Genomic DNA, 22,123 nt, shown 5'->3' with positions numbered 1-22,123 from the left:
CCTCCCGCTGCCTTTTCCTCTTGTTTTGTGTTTTCCCTGCCCTCCATTCCAGCTGTGAAACAGGCATCTCTTCTCATTTTGTGGATTGGGTGGCTGAGTCCTCAGCTTCTTGCCAGGCTGGCTAGTCCCTGAGCACACACACAAGCCGGCCTTTGATTACCCAGGAGGACAGCTGCCCTAGAGGCAGATTGCTAACATACCGCTAGAACAATCCCTTCCCTCTGTTCTGATGCTGGCTAGCACAGTCTTCCTGCTTCTAGTTCCTTCTGTTTCCCACCCCACTTCTGATCTGATCTTTGCTTTTGGTTTAGTGAGATGTCACGTTAAAAACGAGAGTAGGGGTGTTTGTGATTAGATTTCTTTCTTGAGCTGTGATTAGAGAATGTGGCAAGTAGTCGGATTTCTGTAGCGGGCCAGTCAGTGGAAAAGTAGGTGATTGTGTACCAAGTAATACTATTGCTTTTGCTCCTCTCGCCTTTTCTCCTGAGTTCTTTTTCCTTTTAAAATGGGAAATCTAAGGTATTTCTCAATTCTGGCTGTTCTTCTCCAGAATTGAGTGAGGTCTTGCTCTTTAGAATGAAGGCAATACCCAAAGGTCTAGGTGCTTCCACCTCATCCTTTCTCACTCCCCTCCCCTCCTCCCCCCAAAGTTTACTTTTGGTCACCTTCTCTATTTGAGTTAGAATGACTTTTAACCACAGGAAGCGTAGAAAGTTCATACTCATTTCACTCTATCAAGGAGAAGGAACATGGACCTGGAGTAGAAGAGATGCGTTTCTACCACTTACTAGTTATATGATGACCTTGAGCAGGATAGTGAATACTTTTTTTAAAAAATGAATTAAATTTAATTTATTTATTTTTGGCTGCATTGGGTCTTTGTTGCTGCACATGGGCTTTCTCTAGTTGCGGCACGCAGGCTTCTCATTGCAGTGGCTTCTTGTTGCAGAGCACTGGCTCTAGGCACAGGGGCTTCATTAGTTGTGGCATGCGGGCTCAGCAGTTGTGGCTTGTGGGCTCTAGAGCGCAGGCTCAGTAGTTGTGGCACACAGGCTTAGTTGCTCCGCGGCATGTGGGATCTTCCCGGGCCAGGGCTTGAACCTGTGTCCCCTGCATTGGCAGGTGGATTCTTAACCACTGCGCCACCAGGGAAGCCAGTACTTCTGATGCACAGTTTACTCACCTATAAAAGGGGCCAACATTACCTCAGAGGTTGTTGGGAAGAGTATCTGTGATAATTTATAGGGGGAGGTCAGTAATTAATGACTCACAACTTCTCTCCCCCTGTAAGGTCAGATTTTCTTCTTTTAGATAGGGAGAAACATTTCCTTCAGCTATCTGCCCTGACCTGAAATAGGACCTTCATATTTCCTATGATTTCTTCATAGACTCACACCTTCTCTCTCTTGCTTGTCTCAAAAGGGAGGCATACTCTAAACCTAATGGAAGGGGTGTCTTGTTGCTGTTTTCAGGGCTCAGGGCTTTCTTAGGAAGCTGGACTGTAAATATGATTCAGTTACATGCTTTCAGCTTTTCCAAGTCATCTTCAAATGATGGGCAGAGAGATGGTGGGAATGCCAGAGATAGGAAGTTAGGAGGTTTGGTGAGAAGCTGCCACTTTAAAAAAGGACTGTGAGCTCAAACAGTTGGGTGGCCTCTAGTAAACCTTAAGGTTAAGCTTTTTTTCCATGAATTTTTCCCCTCTAGCCTAGGGTAGGGAAGAGTGTAAGGTGTCCTAGTTAATTTTAGGATTTCTCTTTTATGACAGGAGTTAAACAATACTGTTCCATTTTGACTAGACTTTTTCTAATTTCCCATTGTATACCTGACCTCTTCTCTTTTCCCCTCATTTTGTAGAATGGAGAAAGGCATTTGGCCTCTCCCCTTCCTCCAGTCTGACACCTCCCTCTGTTTTTTGCCCCTCCTTCTTATCTTTGTTTCCTTATTGGCCTCTCCCTAAAGCTCTGCTTTCTCCTTATAAGGCTGCGTGAGGTACCTTTGGCAGGGTTGCAGCAGGGATACAGGTAAGTAACTTGATGTGTCTCAGACGCTCAGGATTGAGAGAAAATTCAGTGTTATCTGTCCCAGTGGAAGCCCTTGGAGAGGCATGTGGGTGGTGGGGGAGGAGAAGGAGGTGGCCTGGCCTGAGAGATCAGAAGGGCTTGTTAGACCAGTCCTGTGTGTGTGTCATACACTCTCCAGAGAGAAGCAGGTTTTGTTTCTTTCCGTACCCTTTCAGTCCTGGGCCCCCTCAGAAGCTGAGAGCCACACCCTTCCTTTGCTTCAAAGCCAGTCTAGCATTTAGACATTTTAGTATCTTATGGTTTGGGGGGTTCCCAGAATACTTGGGAGGGGAAAAGAGAGGAAGAAGAATGTTCTACCTGGTTTCTGAATTTAGGGTCAGGACGGTGGAGGTGATTTTTTTTTTTTTTTTTTTTCCTTTTAAAGTCACAGTAAAAACTTTAAATCCTGACAGGTAACTAGAATGTTTAAGGTGTCCTAGTGACCTATAGAGATTGCTAGCTCAGCTGCCTTTTAACAAGTATTTCTTTAAAAAAAAAATCCTTTCATATATTTATTTTCCCTTTTTTCTCTGAAACTCCAATGAGATAGAATGATCACTCTTTCCTAAGAGCAGGGTGATTTGCCGGAGACTCCCTTAATTCATCAGATTTGTGTTGGACACAGTGAGACCTAGTCCTTCCTTGTAAAACTGAGACTCCTTCAGTCAGCCTTTTGAGTGCTCTTAAGTGGAGAAGCTGAGCCTATCATAAAGCAGATCCCCAGGGAAGCACAGAAACTGCTAAACACCTAAGACAATGCCATTTCTGGAATGTCAAGTTTTGTAATTCTGAGAAGTGCCCAGTTGACATGAGATTGTGAAGTGAGCAGAGTCCTTTCTCCATCTTATTGCAAGTCACGTTCAGAGACTTGGGGTTAGTGTGGGAGTGAGTTTTTCCAGCAGGGAGAAATATGAGAGTTGTTCTGACTGAGCTTTGAATTGTTCTAAGCTTTGGATGGTGGAACTTCAAGTGGTGGGTGGAGTACTAAGACTTTGGACTTTGGTATAAGCACTCTGTGATAAGAAGCCATAGAAAAACTATTGACAAAACACATTCCTTTGGATTTAAAAATAAGGTGCCAATTTTCTCCGTTTGTGGTTGAACAGCGTTAATTGCTTTGAACTTGCGGCAAATGCCAGTTAAGGCAAATAAATGCCTTTTCGGTGTTTGGACGACCTACCTTTTTTGGTTTGAATGTTATGTAATACAGTTCTGTAGTGTTACAGGTGCTATATTTTATTGATTGGTATTCTTTAATAGAAGGCTCAGTGTGCTTTTTTAAAAAGCAGTTTGAAATCCCTAGGGTGATGTAGAAGAGGAATTTTGCTTATTGCATTTAGAGGGAAGGGATAACTTTCTGACATTGGTTTTGATTTCATAATGAAGAAATAGGAAGAAGCGAAGAGGGCTGCATTTGGACCTGGCTCTACAGAAGATAACACTTCTTTCCTAAGAACCCAAAGACTATTTTTCGGGGTTTAGAGTTCTCCATCTGAAGACATGTAACTTTTCTGCTTTCCGCAGAGGCCTCTATGCCTGATCCTGCTCATCTCTTTGGATATACTTACCTGAAGTGCATGGAGGTGGCAGGCACGTTCAGAGTTACCCAGCCTATAGTTTTACATATATTAGCCCATTAAAGCTAAACTCTGAAAAGTAATAAAAAGTAAAACTTACAGGGGTTATTTATAACTTCTCCAAGGTCTCACAATTTGTTTTTGGCAGAGCCAGGACTTGAACTCTGGGTCTTTTGACCCCTGGCCTGGAGCTTAATTTTTTTTTTTTTTTTCCCTTTAAGAGTGTGAAGGATTCCTGTAGTTTACAGAGCTACAGTAAGTGGGAGAGGGGAACACGTGGAGACGTGTGGTTTATTCAAAAGCCCTAACAACACGACCAAAACTCTAGTCTCTTGTGTTAACTGTTTGTAATAGTATTGTATTGGTAGCAGTAGCTTTCTGTGCGTCAAGACATTTTCTAAGTACTTTCCATGGATTGTCTCGTTTAATCATCACAACCACCCTGTGTATTTTATTTTTCCCATTTTACAGAAAAGAAACCTGAGGATTAGAGAGATTTGCCCAAAGTCATATAGCTAAGAAGCAATGGAGCTGGGATTTGAACGCAGTCAGTGTGATTCCAAAGTTTATGTTCTTAACCTCTAAAAATCATAATTTCAAATTATATTTCTATGGCTAGTTTACAGTAGAACAAGTCATTGTGGGGATTGTGCTATTGGCAAGTGACTTTCTTCTTTTCCTCTTTTACCTGGTTGGCATTGTCAAACTGTTTGGTCTTTCTGGGTATTTGATTTAATTCAACTTCTTCTGGTTCAGAATTCTTACAGAAGAGATTGAATGTTTACTGTTGTCATTGCTTGAATGTGGGAGCCTTGTTGTAGACTCGTAGGTCTATAGGACCTATGGCTTGATAAGAGTAAAACCAGGGCTTCCCTGGTGGTGCAGTGGTTAAGAATCCTCCTGCCAATGCAGGGGACACAGGTTCGATCCCTGGTCCGGGAAGATCCCACATGCCGTGGAGCAACTAAGCCCATCTGCCACAACTACTGAGCCTGCGCTCTAGAGCCTGTGAGCCACAGCTACCGAGCCCTCGTGCCACAACTACTGAAGCCCACACGCCGCAACTACTGAAGCCTGTATGCCGCAACTACTGGAGCCCATGCTCTGCAACAGGAGAAGCCACCACAACGAGAAGCCCGCGCACCGCAGCGAAGAGTAGCCCCTGCTCACCGCAACTAGAGAAAGCCTGCACATAGCAGCGAAGACCCAAATGCAGCCAAAAATAAAAAAATAAATTAAATAAATTTTTTTTTAAAAAAAAGAGTAAAACCAGTTACTCTGAGAAAATCTAGTGTTAGGGGAATTGCAAGGTTCACTTGTTCACTTTGCTCCTCTCCCTCACCTTGGCAATTCCTTGATGATCTTTTTTTATTTTTTGGCTGTGCAGCTTGGCTTGCAGAATCTTGGTTCCCTGACCAGGGATTGAACCCGGGATCACGACAGTGAAAGCCCCAAGTCCTAACCACTGGACCACTAGGAAATTCCCGATGAACTTTTTTAAGTGTAATCCATTGAAAATAATAAGTGGCCGGCCTGTAAAGATGTCGGCCTGTAGTCTTAAGGCTTTCCTGATTCTAACTGCCAAAATCAGTTAATGGTTTGCACATTCTGGTCTATAGTATACTTTTCTTATGATGTGTATGTTTGGCATGGAGAAGACTCTCAAGTCTCTGAGCTGTGAGGCGGTGTACTATATACCTTACCTAACTGCTTCGTTCTCTTCCCTCACACATGCTTTCTCTTTCCTCCCATTTATTTCTTTTCTCCCACTTATTTCTTATTTGTAGACATTATGGATAACCCTTTAACCTAAAGATAAATGGAAATTTTTTTCTTTTCCCTTTTTCCTGTGATGTTTGGGTAGAAAGCTCTTAAGAGTTGTAAGAGAGAGGTGCTGGACTGTCCATTTTATATTGGACTTAAGTTCAAAATTTGCTATTAACTGAGACCTTGGGTAATTTCTACACCTATAGCCTGTTTTCTCATTTGCAGTAAAACTTCCTTAGAGTTGCTGTAAGGATTGCCAGGATAATAAATGTAAAACATTCAGTAATTGCTAGTTCTTTTCACCTTCCCTTTCTCCTTAGTAATGAACTGCTAAGGCCTCATACAGGGAATCGAGAGCTCATTATAGCAGATGTGTAATTCTGTGATAACTGCCAGGCACTTAGGAGAAGCACCCTATGTCCCAGAAACACTGGTCTAGGTGGGACCTCCTAGTAAATAGTGTTGGAGTAGGGAAACCAGCCTCATCCTCTCCTTAGAACCCAGTTATGCACTTGATCCAGTTAATTTCGTCTACTAGTTCACAAAATAGTTTTGGGCTGAGGCATTACTATTAAGTAATGTAATTGGAAGATAGAAACTAACTCTTGAAACAACTTAATACCTCACATTTGTATAGCATTAAATTCTCAGCCGATCCTCACAGCAACTCTGAGTTAGACGGGGCTGGTGGTATTGGCATCTTACAGATGAGAACGCGGCAGTGACCTACTGCCATTGTTGGCTAGTGGCAGAGCCAAGACTGGGACCTGTCTTCTGAGTCCAGTTCTGTCCTACAAAGCTCTGCTTCTGCCCTCTTTCAGGCAGAAAATTTCCTCCATGCTGTTAGGCCTAGGAATCTGATCTTCTTTTTCTTAACTTTCCTGCCTTTTTCTCCAAATTAGAGCCAGGTGGTCAGCTTTTAAAGCCACGAAGATGGGAGAAGCTGATGTTTTTCCAGATATTGCTTCCCGACCTAGAGCCCTGGGTAGAGGCCCTGCTACCCTTCCTAACTCCCTGTATTGTATTAGCTAAAGTTGTGGGGGCAGAAAGTGGCAATTTTATGGAAGGGTGACAGTTTCTCTGTGCAACAGGGAGCGTTGGCACTGTATGCCTGATAGTAGTGGTAGTTTGGTCTTTTATTAGCAAAGAAGATTACAGGGCAGAGACTGCCAGAGTGCTAACTACAGTTCAGACAGACCCTGTTGAAACCCAGAACTGGAAGAATCTCCCCAGCTCCGGGTCCTCTTGGTGTGGAAGGTTCATAGGTCATTGTACATAGCAGATGAGGGCAAGTGCAAATGAAGTAACAGAGATGAAAAGGGAGCAACATTCAAAAAAAAAATAAGGCTACTTATTAAAGACCTTTGAGTGGCCTGTTGGAGTGCAGGGTGGGAATTGAGAAAGTGACAATGGGCTTTGGACCTAAAGGAAGAACAGGAGTTGATAAGTGACTGCGGGAGCCCAGAGCCTGGGTAGGAGGACTTTGGAAAAAAGACTGCCACATTCTTGGATTTGGATCCACTGGAAGGAGTCTTGGTGATGGAGAATTAATTAAGGAGTTTATTGGGCACCTATTTATCGGTTCCTCTGGGTACTCTTGCTTGCTGAATACTACATATACTCTAAAGCAAACAGGCCCAAGCGATTGTGCTTGGTGTAGGGCTCTGGGGAGCGTGGGAAAGGGAACTGAAGCTACAGGCTTAGCCTAGGCTAGTCCCCACATGTCTTCCCCACGACGACTATTGCATTGGTTTCTCAGTATCTTTGTGGGCATGCTGGGACTGGGCTCTGAGGTTTCTGCCTTAGGGGTGGGAAGGAGGGGGAAGGGCATTCCAACAGCAATTTTTTTTTTCCTTCCCAATTTGGTTGCTGGGAACAGGGGGTAAGTGAATATATATCCATATTATGACCTGCTCCTGGTTCTCTACAGAAACACATGTAGAGGAACTCTGACATGACAGTAGAATCCAGGTTTTAATGAAAACTACGACCAAGGTCCAAGTATTTGAAAACAGAGCAAAGTCCAAAGGGCATTTGTCACATTAAGCAATTCCAAGTCGTATTTTAAATTACTCCCTTCCATTCCCAGATTGTTTTTTCCCCAACACCTGCCCTTGCTGCTCTTTTTTTTTTAATGTATTAGGTATATTTTATTTTCCTCTCATTCCTATTTTTCCTCCAAATATTTCTACAGCTCTCTTCTTCCTGCTTCCTCCTTGCTGTGGTGGCTGGGATGCTTCTCCCATGATATTTTGAATCTAGACTGGGCTGTTCTCTGTTAAACCAATCAGTTACGACCTTCTCTTAACAGGTGTGTATGTAAATATGTTTATTAAGAATAAAAAAAATTTTTAAGTGCCTTTTTTCCGGAGGGGTTGAGGAGAGGGTGGGGAATAGGGGAGAGGGTTTATTCTAAAACCTGCCTTTCAACGTGGTATATCTTGGACTGACCAGAAAGTCTCTTATAGCCAACTTATAAGAGAGAAACCCTACTAAATCCAACAGTATGACTACAATGCCCCTCCACTTACTAGCCAGCTTGCAGATTATGTAATAGGGTATGGGGAACTCTTCGCTTTTGAATATCATTTATTGTGGACGTGGTACACATAAACCCTCTAGATACTTGGATATTTACCCTTAGTTGGAATATGTAAAGAGGTAAAAATGTAGCCTGTTTAGAGCTTTCTGCAGGGTAACAGAGATGTAGGAGGTTCCAGCTATTAATTGAAGGTTAGAATACGAACTACTTCAAGGGGTAACTTTATAATTTAATATAATGCTCCTTTTCCTACTCCACAAAGAGATGTGAAGGTCACTGAAAATGTTGCCTTTTTACACATAGACTTTTTTATTCTGTTGCTTTCTTGCCTCTGTTAGCCAAGGCGCACATTCTACCCTCAATATTGTAGTATAGCGTTTTTTTTTTTTTTTTGCGGTACGCGGGCCTCTCACTGTTGTGGCCTCTCCCGTTGCGGAGCACAGGCTCCGGACACGCAGGCTCAGCGGCCGTGGCTCACGGGCCCAGCCGCTCCGCGGCATGTGGGATCCTCCCGGACCGGGGCACGAACCCGTGTCCCCTGCATCGGCAGGCGGACTCTCAACCACTGCGCCACCAGGGAAGCCCTGTAGTATAGTTTTTAAAAGTAGAAAATCCCTTTATAAATGTATCCAATTTGAGGGCCTTGGTTTTATTTCCTGCCTTTGATGGCGGGGATTTGTTTTACTGCATCCATTTCTTACCGGCGTTTAATTTAGCATACTCATTTAGTATATTTTGCCACCACTCCAGCAGTTTCAGTGTTCAGATTTGGGAGAGGTTAAGTAAGATCTGTGCTGCCCCCGTATCTCAGAGGTGGCCTGCCCCAGCAGGAGAGTGTGTGCTTGTCTATACTGTGGAGTTACATCTTTCACTGAGTTGATGCCAGCAAATTCTTCCAGGGGAGAATAACCTAATTTTAAACTCATGTCATGACTACAGCCCTTAGGCACATTCTCCCTTGGGTCTAGTTGCACTTTTCCTTTCAATAGGTATTTCTTGTGGGGTGTTAAAGAGGGTAATGGCCAAAGGATCCTGCTTGAACAGACACTGGTGGTGGGTCCAGGCTTGGTGGTGGCTCTCTTTCTGTGCTGCAGTAAAACCACGAGAGGGCATCTTTGGCTCTGGGATTAATAATTCATCTGTCTTCTCTGACCTGTGACCTTTTCTTTCTCTCCTCTCTCTTACCTTTTCCCGGTAGTGTGAAGTGAGGGGGGCCTTCTCCCTCCTTCCTCCTCCCCCTGTGATCCACCTTCCCTTTTTACCCTGCCCTGCGGCGGCTCTGCCCCTTACCTTCATGGACGACTCAGAGGTGGAGTCGACCGCCAGCATCTTGGCCTCTGTGAAGGAACAAGAGGCCCAGTTTGAGAAGCTGACCCGGGCGCTGGAGGAGGAACGGCGCCACGTCTCGGCGCAACTGGAACGCGTCCGGGTCTCACCACAAGATGCCAACCCGCTCATGGCCAACGGCACCCTCACCCGCCGGCATCAGGTAACCCCTCTCTCCATCAGACCTGCAGGTAGGACTTTGGCATGGTCATAGAGAGACTATGATCCTTCTTGGGAAACTACTCTCCTCGTGGTTATGGGCTGTCCAGTGCCCATGCCTCATGATAACCTTTACAGGCGTGATGAATACTGATTAAGAGATAGGGAATATTGCTGCTGTGCTGAGTTGGGTGGACTTATCTCTAGAAGCATCCATCTGACTTCTTGCCTGCTGGAGTGGGGTTTCTGGGTTGGGATGCAGTTCTAGTAATGGCAGATCATATAATTTGAAGCTGTACTCAGGTTACTTGTTTTTTTTCTTGTGTGTTCCCCCCCCCCACCACCCCCATATCAGAAATTCAGGAAATTAAATGCCTGCTTAGTGGTTGGGGAAGTTGGGCATCTTGTATCCTCCCTCAGAGAACAGTTTGCTCAGAAGGTGTGGCAGTCAGTGTGCATAAATTGTGCATTCCTGCTCCACGCTCTTCTTGTTGGCTGTGCAATCGTTTCTTGGAGGAAGGGGTTATTGTTAGTTCTCTTGGTTAGAGTTGGAGAGGGAGCCCCATGCTGCTGTTTAACCCAGATAACCACAGGAGCCAGTGGTCTCTGGGTTGGCTGACTCTGCTGTGGCTTGGGAGAGTTGGTGTTAGAAATGAGAAGTATCTTGTGTTTCCTATGGTTTCTGTAGTCTGACTTCGCTGTGATGTAATCTGTCTGAGGTTGTGTGTGTGTGTGTGTGTGTGTAGTAGGCATTGCCTGATAGACTTCATTTTAAGAGATCTCTGATGGGAACGAAGAACAGTGTTCATGCTCCAATAAGTCCTTTCATTGATTACTTATTTATTTTTTAAGATGGAGAAGGTCCCTCATGCTAAGGAGCGTGTTGAGTGAGGATATAATTCCAATTGGGGATGACCAGGAATTTGGAAGCAGTGTGTTTGCAGTGTTCCTAGGATTTTTATAGGAACAAGAATAGAGGGTTAGGGTTGAGGGAGGGGTATGTATTGAAAAGGAGAGCGGGATTGCTCAGCCTTGGAGGTGGTGGGGAATTCCAGGATTTAGTACGTGGATTCTCTCTCTCTCTCTCTCTCTCTCTCTCTCTCTCTCTTTTATTTTTAACTTCTGCTCAGCAATGAAACCACACCTTTCCTTCTTCCTGAAAGTAATGTTTAACTTCCTTTCCCTCCAGCATTACACTCCCTATGTAATGGGAGTAGGGTGGGGGAAGAGTCTCCCAAGGTGGCTGAATCTCACTGTATTCTTTTTGAAGGGGAGTAGTCAAATGTATTTTTACGTAGTATAATGTTATTAGATTATTTCCTGCTGTTTAAGACAGAGCAACTTAAGAATGACATTTTTGAACGTGTTCTGTGGCTCTAATAATTGGTGATGAAGATACTGAGACATCTGCTTGAGGGAAGTTGAGATACTTGTTTTCTTTCTATTTGGAAAGAGAAACTCATACTTCTTGCCTCTTTCTCTAAAAAGCTGCCTGGTATGGGAGTTTCCAGTGGTTGTAGAGCATGAAGATGCGTGAAACAATAAAGAAGGCTTTGGAAACCCCCCAACCTAGGCTTTCCAAGTTTCCTTATGTTCTTATGGCTTTCCAAAAAGATTTCGTGGGGAGCTTATCTGAGTCTCTGCTGTTTATTCAGAAAATAGTTTTTGAGTACCTATTATGTGCCAGGCACTGATCAAGGCACTAGGGAGACAGTGAACAAAACTGACCAAAAACAAAACACAATAAACGTCTGCCCTCATAGAGCTTACGTTCCTGTGTTCCAGAGACCCAGTCTGCCAGAGTTCTAGGCCCGGTTCCAGTTTTGAGGTGTTAAGTCTAAGGAGTGATGTGCTTCTTTTATCTGTACTGACAGAAGGACTCCAGGCCACAAATGTCTTCTTGAAAGGCCTTTTCCTGTTTGGAACAAAGATCATTTGTGTTTGATAGAGCAAAAGAAGGCCACAAAATGAATTGTCTTCTTGTGGGCTATGTTTCAGAACGGCCGGTTTGTGGGCGATGTTGACCTTGAGCGACAGAAATTTTCAGATCTAAAACTCAACGGACCCCAGGTAATTCTTTTGGCTCAAGGTCTGGGTTGCTTATTCATATCTTTCTTACTTCCTCAGCTTAAGAGCATATTGGTGTCTTCTGAAGTGCCTGGCACATTGTAAGCTCCCATTAATTAGTTTCTTTCATTTAGGAAAATTAAAAAATGGAGTTTCAAAGTATAAATGTAGTTTTATTTTGGAATTAATTGTAATGACCATTGATCCAGTATTTGATCTCTCAATTACTGCATCCCTTTTCTAGAATGGGTGTGGTTCTACTTTGCAAAAAACCATGCCTAGAATCTGGCTGACCTTGAGCCTTAGGCATGTCTGAAGAATAGCATAGAGCTATTCAGAAGATAGCTCTTATTGGGGTTTTCTGGTTCATCTTAAAAGTTCTTATTGGGTGAACTTTTTTTTTTGAAGGATCCCTCAGATGTAGATGTAGCTGCAGCTTCACGCAGTTCATACTCACTTAGATGACTAGGACTGGGAAGTTGTATCTGCTGTCTCTGTCACTTGGGTGTTGATGTAGCTGTAGTTAACTCAGTTCCTGTTTGTTAAATGACTAGAACTGGGAAATTATGTCTTCTGCCCTTTTGTACAAATTCGAAAGTGGGAACAGGCACCCCTTTAAAAATCCTGGGGCCCATAGAAGGTGCAGTGTCTTTAGGGAGGCAGTGCCTCTCGTTGGGATGGATTGTTAGTATATATGGCTTAATAATAGCTCTTTCTTTTTTCTCTTTTCCATGTAGGATCACAGTCACCTTTTGTATAGCACCATCCCCAGGATGCAGGAGCCAGGGCAGATTGTGGAGACCTACACGGAGGAGGACCCTGAGGGAGCCATGTCTGTTGTCTCTGTGGAGACCTCGGATGATGGAACCACTCGGCGCACAGAGACCACAGTAAGCTAAGACTTGTATAAGGTCTGGGATGATGGAGAAGTTCTTCCTATGGTCTTTATTAAGGGGAGGGGCTAAGCACTTAATTAGGGTGGATGAGGAGCCACTGATCTGTGGTAAAGGCATAAAGAAAGTGACCTCTGGGTAGACAGAGAAGATAGAAGAGATATGGGAAAATCTAATGGAATGAGGAAGAGTCTGCAGTAGCTTCCCTTAGAGGCATAGTTAGCTGCCTGTGCAAGTTTCCTGCCTGGAGAATTCCTATAAGATGGAGAGGAGGGTAGGTGGTAGATTGCATGGCATTTCTAGGTAAAGCGAGCTGGGGGTAGAGGTTCGTTTCTTGTCTTAGAGTGGTCTAGAATTTAAGCTTAATTTGTTCACTTCATTGATTTTTCTTTTCTCTTTCTTTACTTGAAGGTCAAGAAAGTAGTGAAGACTGTGACCACACGGACAGTCCAGCCAGTCCCTGTGGGACCAGACGGGCTGCCTGTAGATGCCTCATCCGTTTCAAACAACTATATCCAGACTCTGGGTCGCGACTTCCGCAAGAATGGCAGTGGGGGCCCTGGCCCCTATGTGGGGCAAGCAGGCACTGCTACCCTTCCCAGGAACTTCCACTACCCTCCTGATGGATATAGCCGCCACTATGAAGATGGTTATCCAAGTAGCAGTGACAACTATGGCAGTCTGTCCCGGGTGACCCGCATTGAGGAGCGGTATAGGCCCAGCATGGAAGGTTACCGGGCACCCAGTAGACAGGATGTCTATGGGCCTCAGCCACAGGTTCGGGTAGGTGGGAGCAGTGTGGATCTGCATCGTTTTCATCCAGAGCCTTATGGGCTCGAGGATGACCAGCGTAGCATGGGCTACGATGACGTGGATTACGGCATGATGTCTGATTATGGCACTGGCCGTCGGACTGGGACACCCTCTGACCCTCGGCGACGCCTCAGGTAGGCAAGAAAAAGGGAAGAAAAGGGACTTTCAAAGACAGCAAAAAGGGGTTGCTCTTCCTTCTCCGTCTAAGTGCTTTTTGGGATCAGAGGTAGTTGTGGCCCCCTCCTCTGCCTGTTTTTGTGGAAGACCACCCTTTTCTTCCCTTTTCTGATTTTACTAAGTATTGACATGCTTTTTTGTCTCTTTTTCATTGTAGAAATCATATATTCTAATTATAGAAAACAACTTGTGATGGTTATTGGTCTGTGTTCTGAAGAGTGGCCTTTGTTTCTGTGCCAAGAGTTTCTATATTTTCTGCCTAAGATTTGACCCCCTTTTGGAACCTGGTGTCTGAGGCTATGGAATATTTGCTCTTGTGAATTTCTTCAGCTTCTGGTTTGGTGTTAAGAACAAGGTTGAGGGGTTTAGGCCAGAATAGATAGTTAAGGGTATATATAAGAACCTTCGCTGTGATGGTTTTAATCTCAAGTGAAAACAAACCTTGATCTCACAAAAACCCTGACGCTTTGTGCTTAGGTTCTTACATTTGATTGTAAAGTGAAATGGGGGTGGCTTCCTTAGAGAGTGGTACATTGTTGACACTCTGAAAGGTCACTAATTCCGACTTTACTGTTTATCCCTGGGGATTCTTTGGTGATGTGAAAAAGGTAGTAATTGACGTTTGGACTGGTAGATGGTTTGCCTTGAAAAAATGCTTTAGAATGCGAGTTGGCAAACCTTTTCTGTAAAGGACCAAATAGAACTCATTTAGACTTTGCAAACAGTATATCGTTTTTGTTGTATGCCGTTGTTCTTCTCTTTACAACCTTTTAAAAATATAAAAACCATTCTTAGTTTAGTTTTGGGACTGTACAGAAAACAGGTTTGGCCCATGGGCTGCCAATCCTGCTTTAGAATAAAGACTGTTATTTTATATAGAGTCTCTATATTTTATATAGAGACTGTTTTCCGGGCAAAGAGAAACGATAAGAATGAAGGGAGAAGATTTATGGATGTCTTAATGGTAAGGATATCCTAACAGCTGTTGCTGAATTTCTGTATGAGGTCATGACTTTCTAAAACAAATGCCTTGGTGCTCATTTTACTTATATTACGTAGCTTTGGTGAACAGCAGACTGGGCTGGGCCCAGGAGTAGAGGCCTCATTACCTAAGCCTGAGTCACGCACCTTTCAGGTGTCTTTTGGACAGCAAATCCAACTCCCATGTGACTCATCTTTTATTCCTGGGGTGGGGGTGAGGGGGCACATCAGGCCTTAGTTGGTGCAACTTGGAGCAGTGGTAGATAACAGCTATCACCAAAGGAGTCTGCCTAGGGTGTTGGCTTCTTCTCTTTGTTGACAAGTCTGCTTTTTCTGACTTCCTCATTAGTAGAGGGATTGGATCTAGGTGGGTGCTGGTGGCCAGGTCATTCTCTGTTGTCCCTTGCTGTGGCAACTGACAAAGAAAGAGGGCTTGGGCTTGGTTCTTGGGTTTATTCCAGGGTGATACTGGACTCGGAAACCTGCTTGACTAGCAAGAACATTTGCTGCTTCCTGTTCTGGGGCTAGAGTAATACAAGGTCAAACGAAAACAGTAAGGCAGAATGACTTGTAGAAAAAGCACTGAACCAGAAGACCTTGGTTCTAGTTGTGCCTTTGCCACTAGCTGTGTAGCCTTAAGCAAGTCATTTAATCTTTCTGGACACAGCTTTGTTATTTGTAAGACAAAGGAAAGAATGTCATGATCCACTTGTAAAAATAACTTGAGTGGCCAAAATCTTCGTTATGGTAATTGTTTTGTAATTGCTTATATTAAAATAATAATAAAAGTAAAAACATCATCACTACAAAACTAGATAGGCACACCGTCCATTGATAAAGAACTGTTAACATTTTGATGCTTTTCCTTTGAGTTCTTTTTCTTATACATGTAAACACACTCTGACTTTATTTTTTCCCTACTGAAATGGAATCTTAATATGCTGTTTAGTTGCCTACTTTTAAAACTCAGCTATATAACCTGCTTATTTTGTTTCACTGATATTGCAAAATAGTGATTTTTTTACTAACTGCTTTGTCCATTTAAATCACTTTTGAGTGGTTGATGTTGACAGCTGTGAGGCAGGCCCTCTGCTCAGGCTAAAACTTTGAGGGTTTGCTGACAGTGGGAGTGGTTTTGCGGAACAAACGACGGGCTTATTTGGAGAGTTCCACACAATGGATTCTCCTCTCTCCTGTGGGAGCCACAGAGTGAGATGAGCTCACTGATAATGGGTCTCTTCCTTCCTGGTGGTTATGAATAAATAATAGTGTGACAGACTCACCCTCTAGTGGTCGTTGGTAGTACTGAAATAGGAAGCAATATCTCTGGTTAGATGTTTTTCTTTACCTTCAGTTGCTCTGTCTGTTGCTTTTCATAGTGACTGGGTATCCCAAATGTGATGGTGGTCAGTAGTGTCTATTTTGACAGAGTTGGAAGTATTGTCTTTAGAAATTGGAGACTAGAAATTATGTCTCAAACACATTTGTTGAGTAGCAGAGATGACCTTGGGATGAACTAGTGCAAACTAATGTTCAAGCTTATACCTCATCGATACCAAAGCCAAGTCCTCACATGAGGTATTAAGACATCCTTTACTGCTTTTACTCTATCATCTCTTTTTTAATAATTTCCAAAATAGGGTAAGGAGAGACTTAAATGTGAAATGTGTTTAAGGGTCTTATTCCACCAGCTCTTTCCTGTGTGTAAGTAAATGCCTTATTTTCCCTTTAGTCTAAGGCCTTATGAGAGCTGTTCTCAGACATTGTTCGCTAATTTCTGTGGTACCAAGTCAGTTGGTTTCATTAACTCTGCTGTCTGAAGGTTTATTTCAATCTCTATCTGGAGAAGTTTAGTAGGTGTCAGATATCGTTCAAACACTAAGCAGTCAGGATTTGGTTCTTTTTTGTGATTAACTATCCGAATGCTTGTTGCTCCTCCAAGCTAGTAAACTTCACAGAAAAAAATGGCAGTTTTAATCTAATTGCAGATGCGTTTAAGATTATTGCCTTATCTCATTAAGAAAAATTGATCGGTATATTTTTTATGCAAAGGAGAGATAAGATCTAGTGTACTAGAGCTGGGGTTACTCATTCCTTGAAGATGAGGGGTAATGGGAGCCCTCCAAGAAACCAGGCTTAACAACTTAACGTATTCCTTTTTTCTTTCTGGTTCTTCCAACACTGCAGGAGCTATGAAGACATGATTGGTGAGGAGGTGCCATCAGACCAGTACTACTGGGCTCCTTTGGCCCAGCATGAACGGGGAAGTTTAGCAAGCTTGGATAGCCTGCGCAAGGGAGGGCCTCCACCCCCAAACTGGAGACAGCCAGAGCTGCCAGAGGTGATAGCCATGCTAGGATTCCGTTTGGATGCCGTCAAGTCCAATGCAGCTGCATACCTGCAACACTTGTGCTACCGCAATGACAAGGTGAAGACTGACGTTCGGAAGCTCAAGGGTATCCCAGTACTGGTGGGATTGTTAGACCACCCCAAAAAAGAAGTGCACCTTGGAGCCTGTGGAGCTCTCAAGAATATCTCTTTTGGGCGTGACCAGGATAACAAGATTGCTATAAAAAACTGTGACGGTATTCCTGCTCTTGTGCGATTACTCCGAAAGGCTCGTGATGTGGACCTCACTGAAGTTATTACTGGTGAGTTCTAGGCCTGAGGGGAACTGCTAGGTTAGGGTCACTGTTATCCCTTAGAGAGACTGAGAGCTAGAAGGATTTCTAGTCCTTTGACTTTTGATTAAATGTTGTGGCCTTTGGGTCAAATCCATCTCACAGATTTGGATCATGCATGGTTTTCCAAATTTTAAAGCATTGTTTGCTAATGTTTTAAACGCAGAAGATTTCACTTAAAATTCCAGATTCTTGCCTTCTATTTTAAACGTGCGGGAACTGGTAGCAATGGATCTATTTTGCTACCTGGCAGTAGTTGGTCTGAGCTGATTGGGGCATGTGCTCTCCAGTTCGCAATGATTTCCAACATGTTATCTCTGACCAACTGCCACCACCTAGGAATTTGTCTCCCCAGAATCGAAGCTGAGTGTCAGTTGGCACTTAACCCATATTCTTGTGATTTCTTTACAATACCTGCTTGTCCTGACTCACCTGCCTGGCATGTATAGGCATTTGTGCTTGTGGTCCTTGCTTTAGAAGAGTGGTTTTTCAGATTGTGGGTCATACTCCATTAGTGTGTATTGAGCACAACTTTGTGGATCACAATCAGTGTTCCAAGAGAAAGCAAGAAAGAAAGAAAAAGAAATAGCATAGATCATTAGTTCTCAATTGGGGCTGATCTTGCCCCCCCAGAGGAAATTTGCAATGTCTGGCGGTATTTCTGGTTGTCATAACTTGGGGAGGTTGGGAGGGAGTGCTATTAACATCAAATGAGTAAACGCTGGACATCCACTAAACATTTAATGTTGGGCAGGACAGCTCCCCACAACAAAGAATTATCTGGCCCAAAATGTCAGTGGTACTGGGATTGAGAAGTGGGTGTAGATAGCCTAGAGGGTATGGCTTATAATAAGTATTGTTTTATGAAACCTTACTTCATGGTATGTATGTTTGTATTGAGCCATAATGTACAATATATTATTGTGGGTCACAGACTAAAGCTTGAATATCATTACAAGGTATTTGGTCATTAGAGAAGACTGAGAAATGTTGGAATAGGGGATTCTCTTTGGTATTCTTCAAACATACCGTCTCGGGTGCTGGAGAGCTATCTGATGCGTTGTCTCTGCCAGGAACCCTGTGGAATCTCTCATCCCATGACTCAATCAAAATGGAGATTGTGGACCATGCACTGCATGCCTTGACAGATGAAGTGATCATTCCGCATTCTGGTTGGGAGCGGGAACCTAATGAAGATTGTAAGCCGCGCCATATTGAGTGGGAGTCTGTGCTCACCAACACAGCTGGCTGCCTTAGGTAACGTAAGGGCTCTGAGAGTATGAAGATAGAATTTTTGAAGACTAACTTAAATTGCTTTTAAAAAAAGTTGAAATTCCTTAGCCTGTCACTCAGCCTCGGGTCCTATTTGTATCGCATACTGTGACTTCAGCCTGTTTTTCTACCTTTGTCACTACTCCCTTGCATATCATATATGCCTTATGTGGGGAACGGCAAGTAAACCGCATATCTTCCTCACTTCTGTGCCTCTTTGACTTTGTTCGTATAATTTGGTAAACATTTGTTCAATACCTACTGCACGTAAGGCAGTCGTCTAGTCCTAGGCTTGTGTGTACCTGTGTTCTTGCCTTCAATTATTTGTATTTCAAGTCAGGCTGCGATAAATGCAACAAATGGAGTACAAACTACTAGAAGGATAGAGTGAGGAAGAGCTCTTCCTCTGTCTGCAGTGCCTTTCTCTGCTTATTTATCTTTTGAAGCTAAACTCAAGTGCTTTTATTTCATGTAAGTTTTCCTGATTTCTTTTTCTAATACCCTGTAAATGTACAATATATTCTTTCTCTCTGTGGAATATACCCCTATGTGCTCTGCCCCTATTCTTCACTTGTACTTCCACACAAGAAGTATCTATTCTGTCTTAAATTATTGCTGTTGGTATACTTTATTTATACACCCCTCTCCCTGGCCTGGTTATAAATGTCCTGAAAGCAGGAACTGTTTTATTCAACTTCCTGTCAACTCCAGTGCCTTCCTTATAACAGGTACTCGTTATTTGTTACAGTGAAAAGAAAAGATATTAAGGGGGCTTGTAGATGTTAAGGATATTAAGAGAGGGTTTCTAGATTTTAGTCATCTTGAAGCCTCTCCTTTTTCCCTCAGGAATGTCAGCTCGGAGAGGAGTGAAGCTCGCCGGAAACTTCGGGAATGTGACGGTTTGGTGGATGCTCTCATTTTCATTGTTCAGGCTGAGATTGGACAGAAAGATTCAGACAGCAAGGTAGGTTAATGGGTGAGAATTCCATTCACGACAACCATGAGGTACCCATAGTGCAGACCTATCATCTCAGGCTTTCTAAATAACATTAGATACCTATACCAGCCCCCACTCCTTAAAGTGGGCGTTCACCATAGACAAAAACTGTTTTCTTTAGAATTTCATTCACCTATATATTTTAAAGCTGTTTAGCCATACTTAACATTTTTTTTCTGATTAGGAAAAAAGTCAGAGTGAGCCTGAGTTTTGTGTTAACACACCAAATGGTAGCAGAAACCTTCTGTTAGCCTGAGGCTACAAGAATTTTGAGAAGCGTGGGCACTTGAGGTATTGTGAGAGATGATGAATTGGGCTGTGCTTTTGAGGATAAATATTTTAATACGTGAATCATGGAAGCCTGTACTTGCTAGGAAATCACTATAGTCGTTCTTTTCTCTCATTGAACCTTGTATTTTGTGATCCCAAGCTTGTGGAGAACTGTGTTTGCCTCCTTCGGAACTTGTCGTATCAAGTTCACCGAGAAATCCCACAAGCAGAACGTTACCAAGAGGCACCTCCCAATGTTGCCAACAGTACTGGGCCACATGCTGCCAGTTGCTTTGGGGCCAAGAAGGGCAAAGGTGAGTCTTGGTTCCTTGTTCCTTGCTCTTTAATGTAAGGATGGGGAGAGGAAGGAACACGTTTAGCTTTAGGTACAAAATACTTGCCGAGCAAGTACAGGAATCAGGCTAGTCAAGGATGTCTTTTTGCTCTGCTGCTGCTTCCCCTGTGTCGTGTGCTTCATGGTGGTGACGGTGGTGGTGGTGGTGGTGGTGGTGGTGGTATTGGCATCAGTAATTGGGCAGTGAAGGCCGAGAACTCAACTAATCTGGGGCCTTCTCCCCCATTCCTCCTTTGTGTTTCCTGTGTTTTTCTTTTCCTCTCTGCTTTCCTGCTTATTTTCCCATGATCCTGTTGACATCTCTCTGCCGCATTTTTCTTCCTTCATTTCTCTCCTCTACTTTCCACCTTGGGTGATGCGCTGGAAGATGAGTGGTTCTCCAGAGGTGAGTGGAATCTTTTAAGGCGCTTACCTACTTCTAATTTGCATGTTTTGGTTTTAGCTTCCCTGGTATTTCTTTGCCTAACCCTTCCCTGTGGATGCATGTAGGAAAGTTCAGTTGAGGATGGCCACTGAAACAAGTTTAGCTCTTCTGAGCTAATGGCTCATGGCATGCTATTTCTGGACAGCAGCCCCAGTTATCAGGACTCAGGACGGCAGCAACAGTAGTGGTTATCCTTGTCTTACCCACGTGCTGCCTGTTTTCTCTTCTTGTATCTGATAGGGACAAGCTGGGGATCCTGGTTTTTTGTTTGTTTGTCTGTTTTCTTGTTTTTTGCCCCTCTTGATGCATCTCTGATCCAAAGATTTTGACTGAAGAATAAAAAAATATACTGGGTGGACTCTTCCCTTTCTTAAACTTTTTACCCCTTCCCCCTTTTTTTAATTTCCAAAGGGAAAAAACCCACAGAGGATCCAACAAATGATACAGTGGATTTCCCTAAAAGAACTAGTCCTGCTCGAGGTAAGTTATCTTTTTCTTCTCAGGCTCCATAGAGCTCATAACCATAGTCCACAGATAGGTGTTTGGCCGCCTAACAGTAGGCTATACAGTATGTTCACTGTTCTGTCTTCTCTGACCTAAGGATTTGAAGTGATGACAGAAGTATTTGGAAACTAATAACAGTAACTTTCAAAGGACTTCTTGTTACGGCAACTCTTCAGATTACTTGAGGATAAGGACCTGATGGTAGTTTAGACCAGAAACTTAAGTACCCTAAGTAGCCACTAGTTCTTGGGACTCAAACTTTACTTGTTATAAGAAGTCTCTTTATCACAGTTTGGATCTTTATATTCATCAATATGGTGAGTCCAAAATTCACAGCTCCCCGTGGATATAAAAATTCAGATGTTATTAAGTTTGAGCCCCTTTCACTTAATCATAGTTCAGGTGGGCAGAATGACTCAGTTAAGTTAGAAATAATTCATCTGAGCTGAGGAATCTTTAACTCTGAGTGCTATCGATGAGTAAATGAATCCCTTGAGTGCCAAGCAAGGTCAGAGTAAACTGTGGGAGGAGAGAAGAGGCTAGGAGGAGGGAGAGACAGGAGTTGCATATGAGTTGATATCTGTTTTGCTCTTGCCATGGTTGATTTATTCTTAAGGCTACATTCTTAAGGCTACATCTGACAACATCAGATGTAGTAGTCAGATCTCTTGAGTTTGCTGTTGGGTGGGTGGGAGGGTGTAGAGAGTTTACTGGTATTGGAGCATAAACCCATTAATCCAGAGTACTAACACTGGAGTTCAACCAGCCAGAGCCTGGTTTGTAGGTGCTGAAAAGCATCCTCTGCTTTCTTGTCCTTTCTTGTGCAGGCTATGAACTTTTATTTCAGCCAGAGGTGGTTCGGATATACATCTCACTCCTCAAGGAGAGCAAGAATCCTGCCATCCTAGAAGCCTCAGCAGGGGCCATCCAGAACTTGTGTGCTGGGCGCTGGACGGTGAGTCCCTTTTACAAAATGGATTTGGAGATGGGAGGACTTAGCTAACTAGTTTGCTACCATTTATAATCTGTTCTGCTTCTTTCCACGTGCTCCTTGCAGTATGGTCGATATATCCGCTCAGCTCTGCGTCAAGAGAAGGCTCTTTCTGCCATTGCTGACCTCCTGACCAACGAACATGAGCGGGTCGTGAAAGCTGCCTCTGGAGCCCTGAGAAATCTGGCCGTGGATGCTCGCAACAAAGAATTAATTGGTGAGGAGCCGTTACCTTAGCATCTAGTACAGCACCTTTGATCCAAC

The 22,123-nt window shown here is 43.5% G+C and overlaps 1 protein-coding gene across 6 annotated transcripts in view; it reads left to right on the top strand.

Moving 5' to 3' along the window:
• The window catches only part of CTNND1 (catenin delta 1), a 48,313-nt gene that overhangs the window by 15,840 nt on the left and 10,350 nt on the right, over positions 1–22,123 (top strand). For 2 of the 6 annotated variants that reach the window (XM_024749029.1, XM_024749026.1), the window contains exons 2-13: positions 7,602–7,718; positions 9,148–9,438; positions 11,433–11,504; positions 12,239–12,391; positions 12,806–13,341; positions 16,553–17,016; positions 18,120–18,303; positions 19,165–19,282; positions 19,746–19,899; positions 20,776–20,844; positions 21,696–21,823; positions 21,926–22,076. In XM_024749029.1, coding sequence (XP_024604797.1) covers positions 9,244–9,438; positions 11,433–11,504; positions 12,239–12,391; positions 12,806–13,341; positions 16,553–17,016; positions 18,120–18,303; positions 19,165–19,282; positions 19,746–19,899; positions 20,776–20,844; positions 21,696–21,823; positions 21,926–22,076 — 2,224 coding nt within the window. In that variant the 5' untranslated portion in view covers positions 7,602–7,718; positions 9,148–9,243. The remainder of the gene's footprint in view (positions 1–7,601; positions 7,719–9,147; positions 9,439–11,432; positions 11,505–12,238; positions 12,392–12,805; positions 13,342–16,552; positions 17,017–18,119; positions 18,304–19,164; positions 19,283–19,745; positions 19,900–20,775; positions 20,845–21,695; positions 21,824–21,925; positions 22,077–22,123) is intronic. The other 4 variants (XM_024749027.1, XM_024749028.1, XM_024749030.1 and 1 more) reach the window with 4 other exon arrangements.

The sequence above is a fragment of the Neophocaena asiaeorientalis genome, unplaced genomic scaffold (genome assembly GCF_003031525.2).
Source record: "Neophocaena asiaeorientalis asiaeorientalis breed wild unplaced genomic scaffold, Neophocaena_asiaeorientalis_V1.1 scaffold43, whole genome shotgun sequence".
Lineage (NCBI taxonomy): Eukaryota > Metazoa > Chordata > Mammalia > Artiodactyla > Phocoenidae > Neophocaena > Neophocaena asiaeorientalis.
This window is presented reverse-complemented; position numbering and strand designations above follow the sequence as displayed.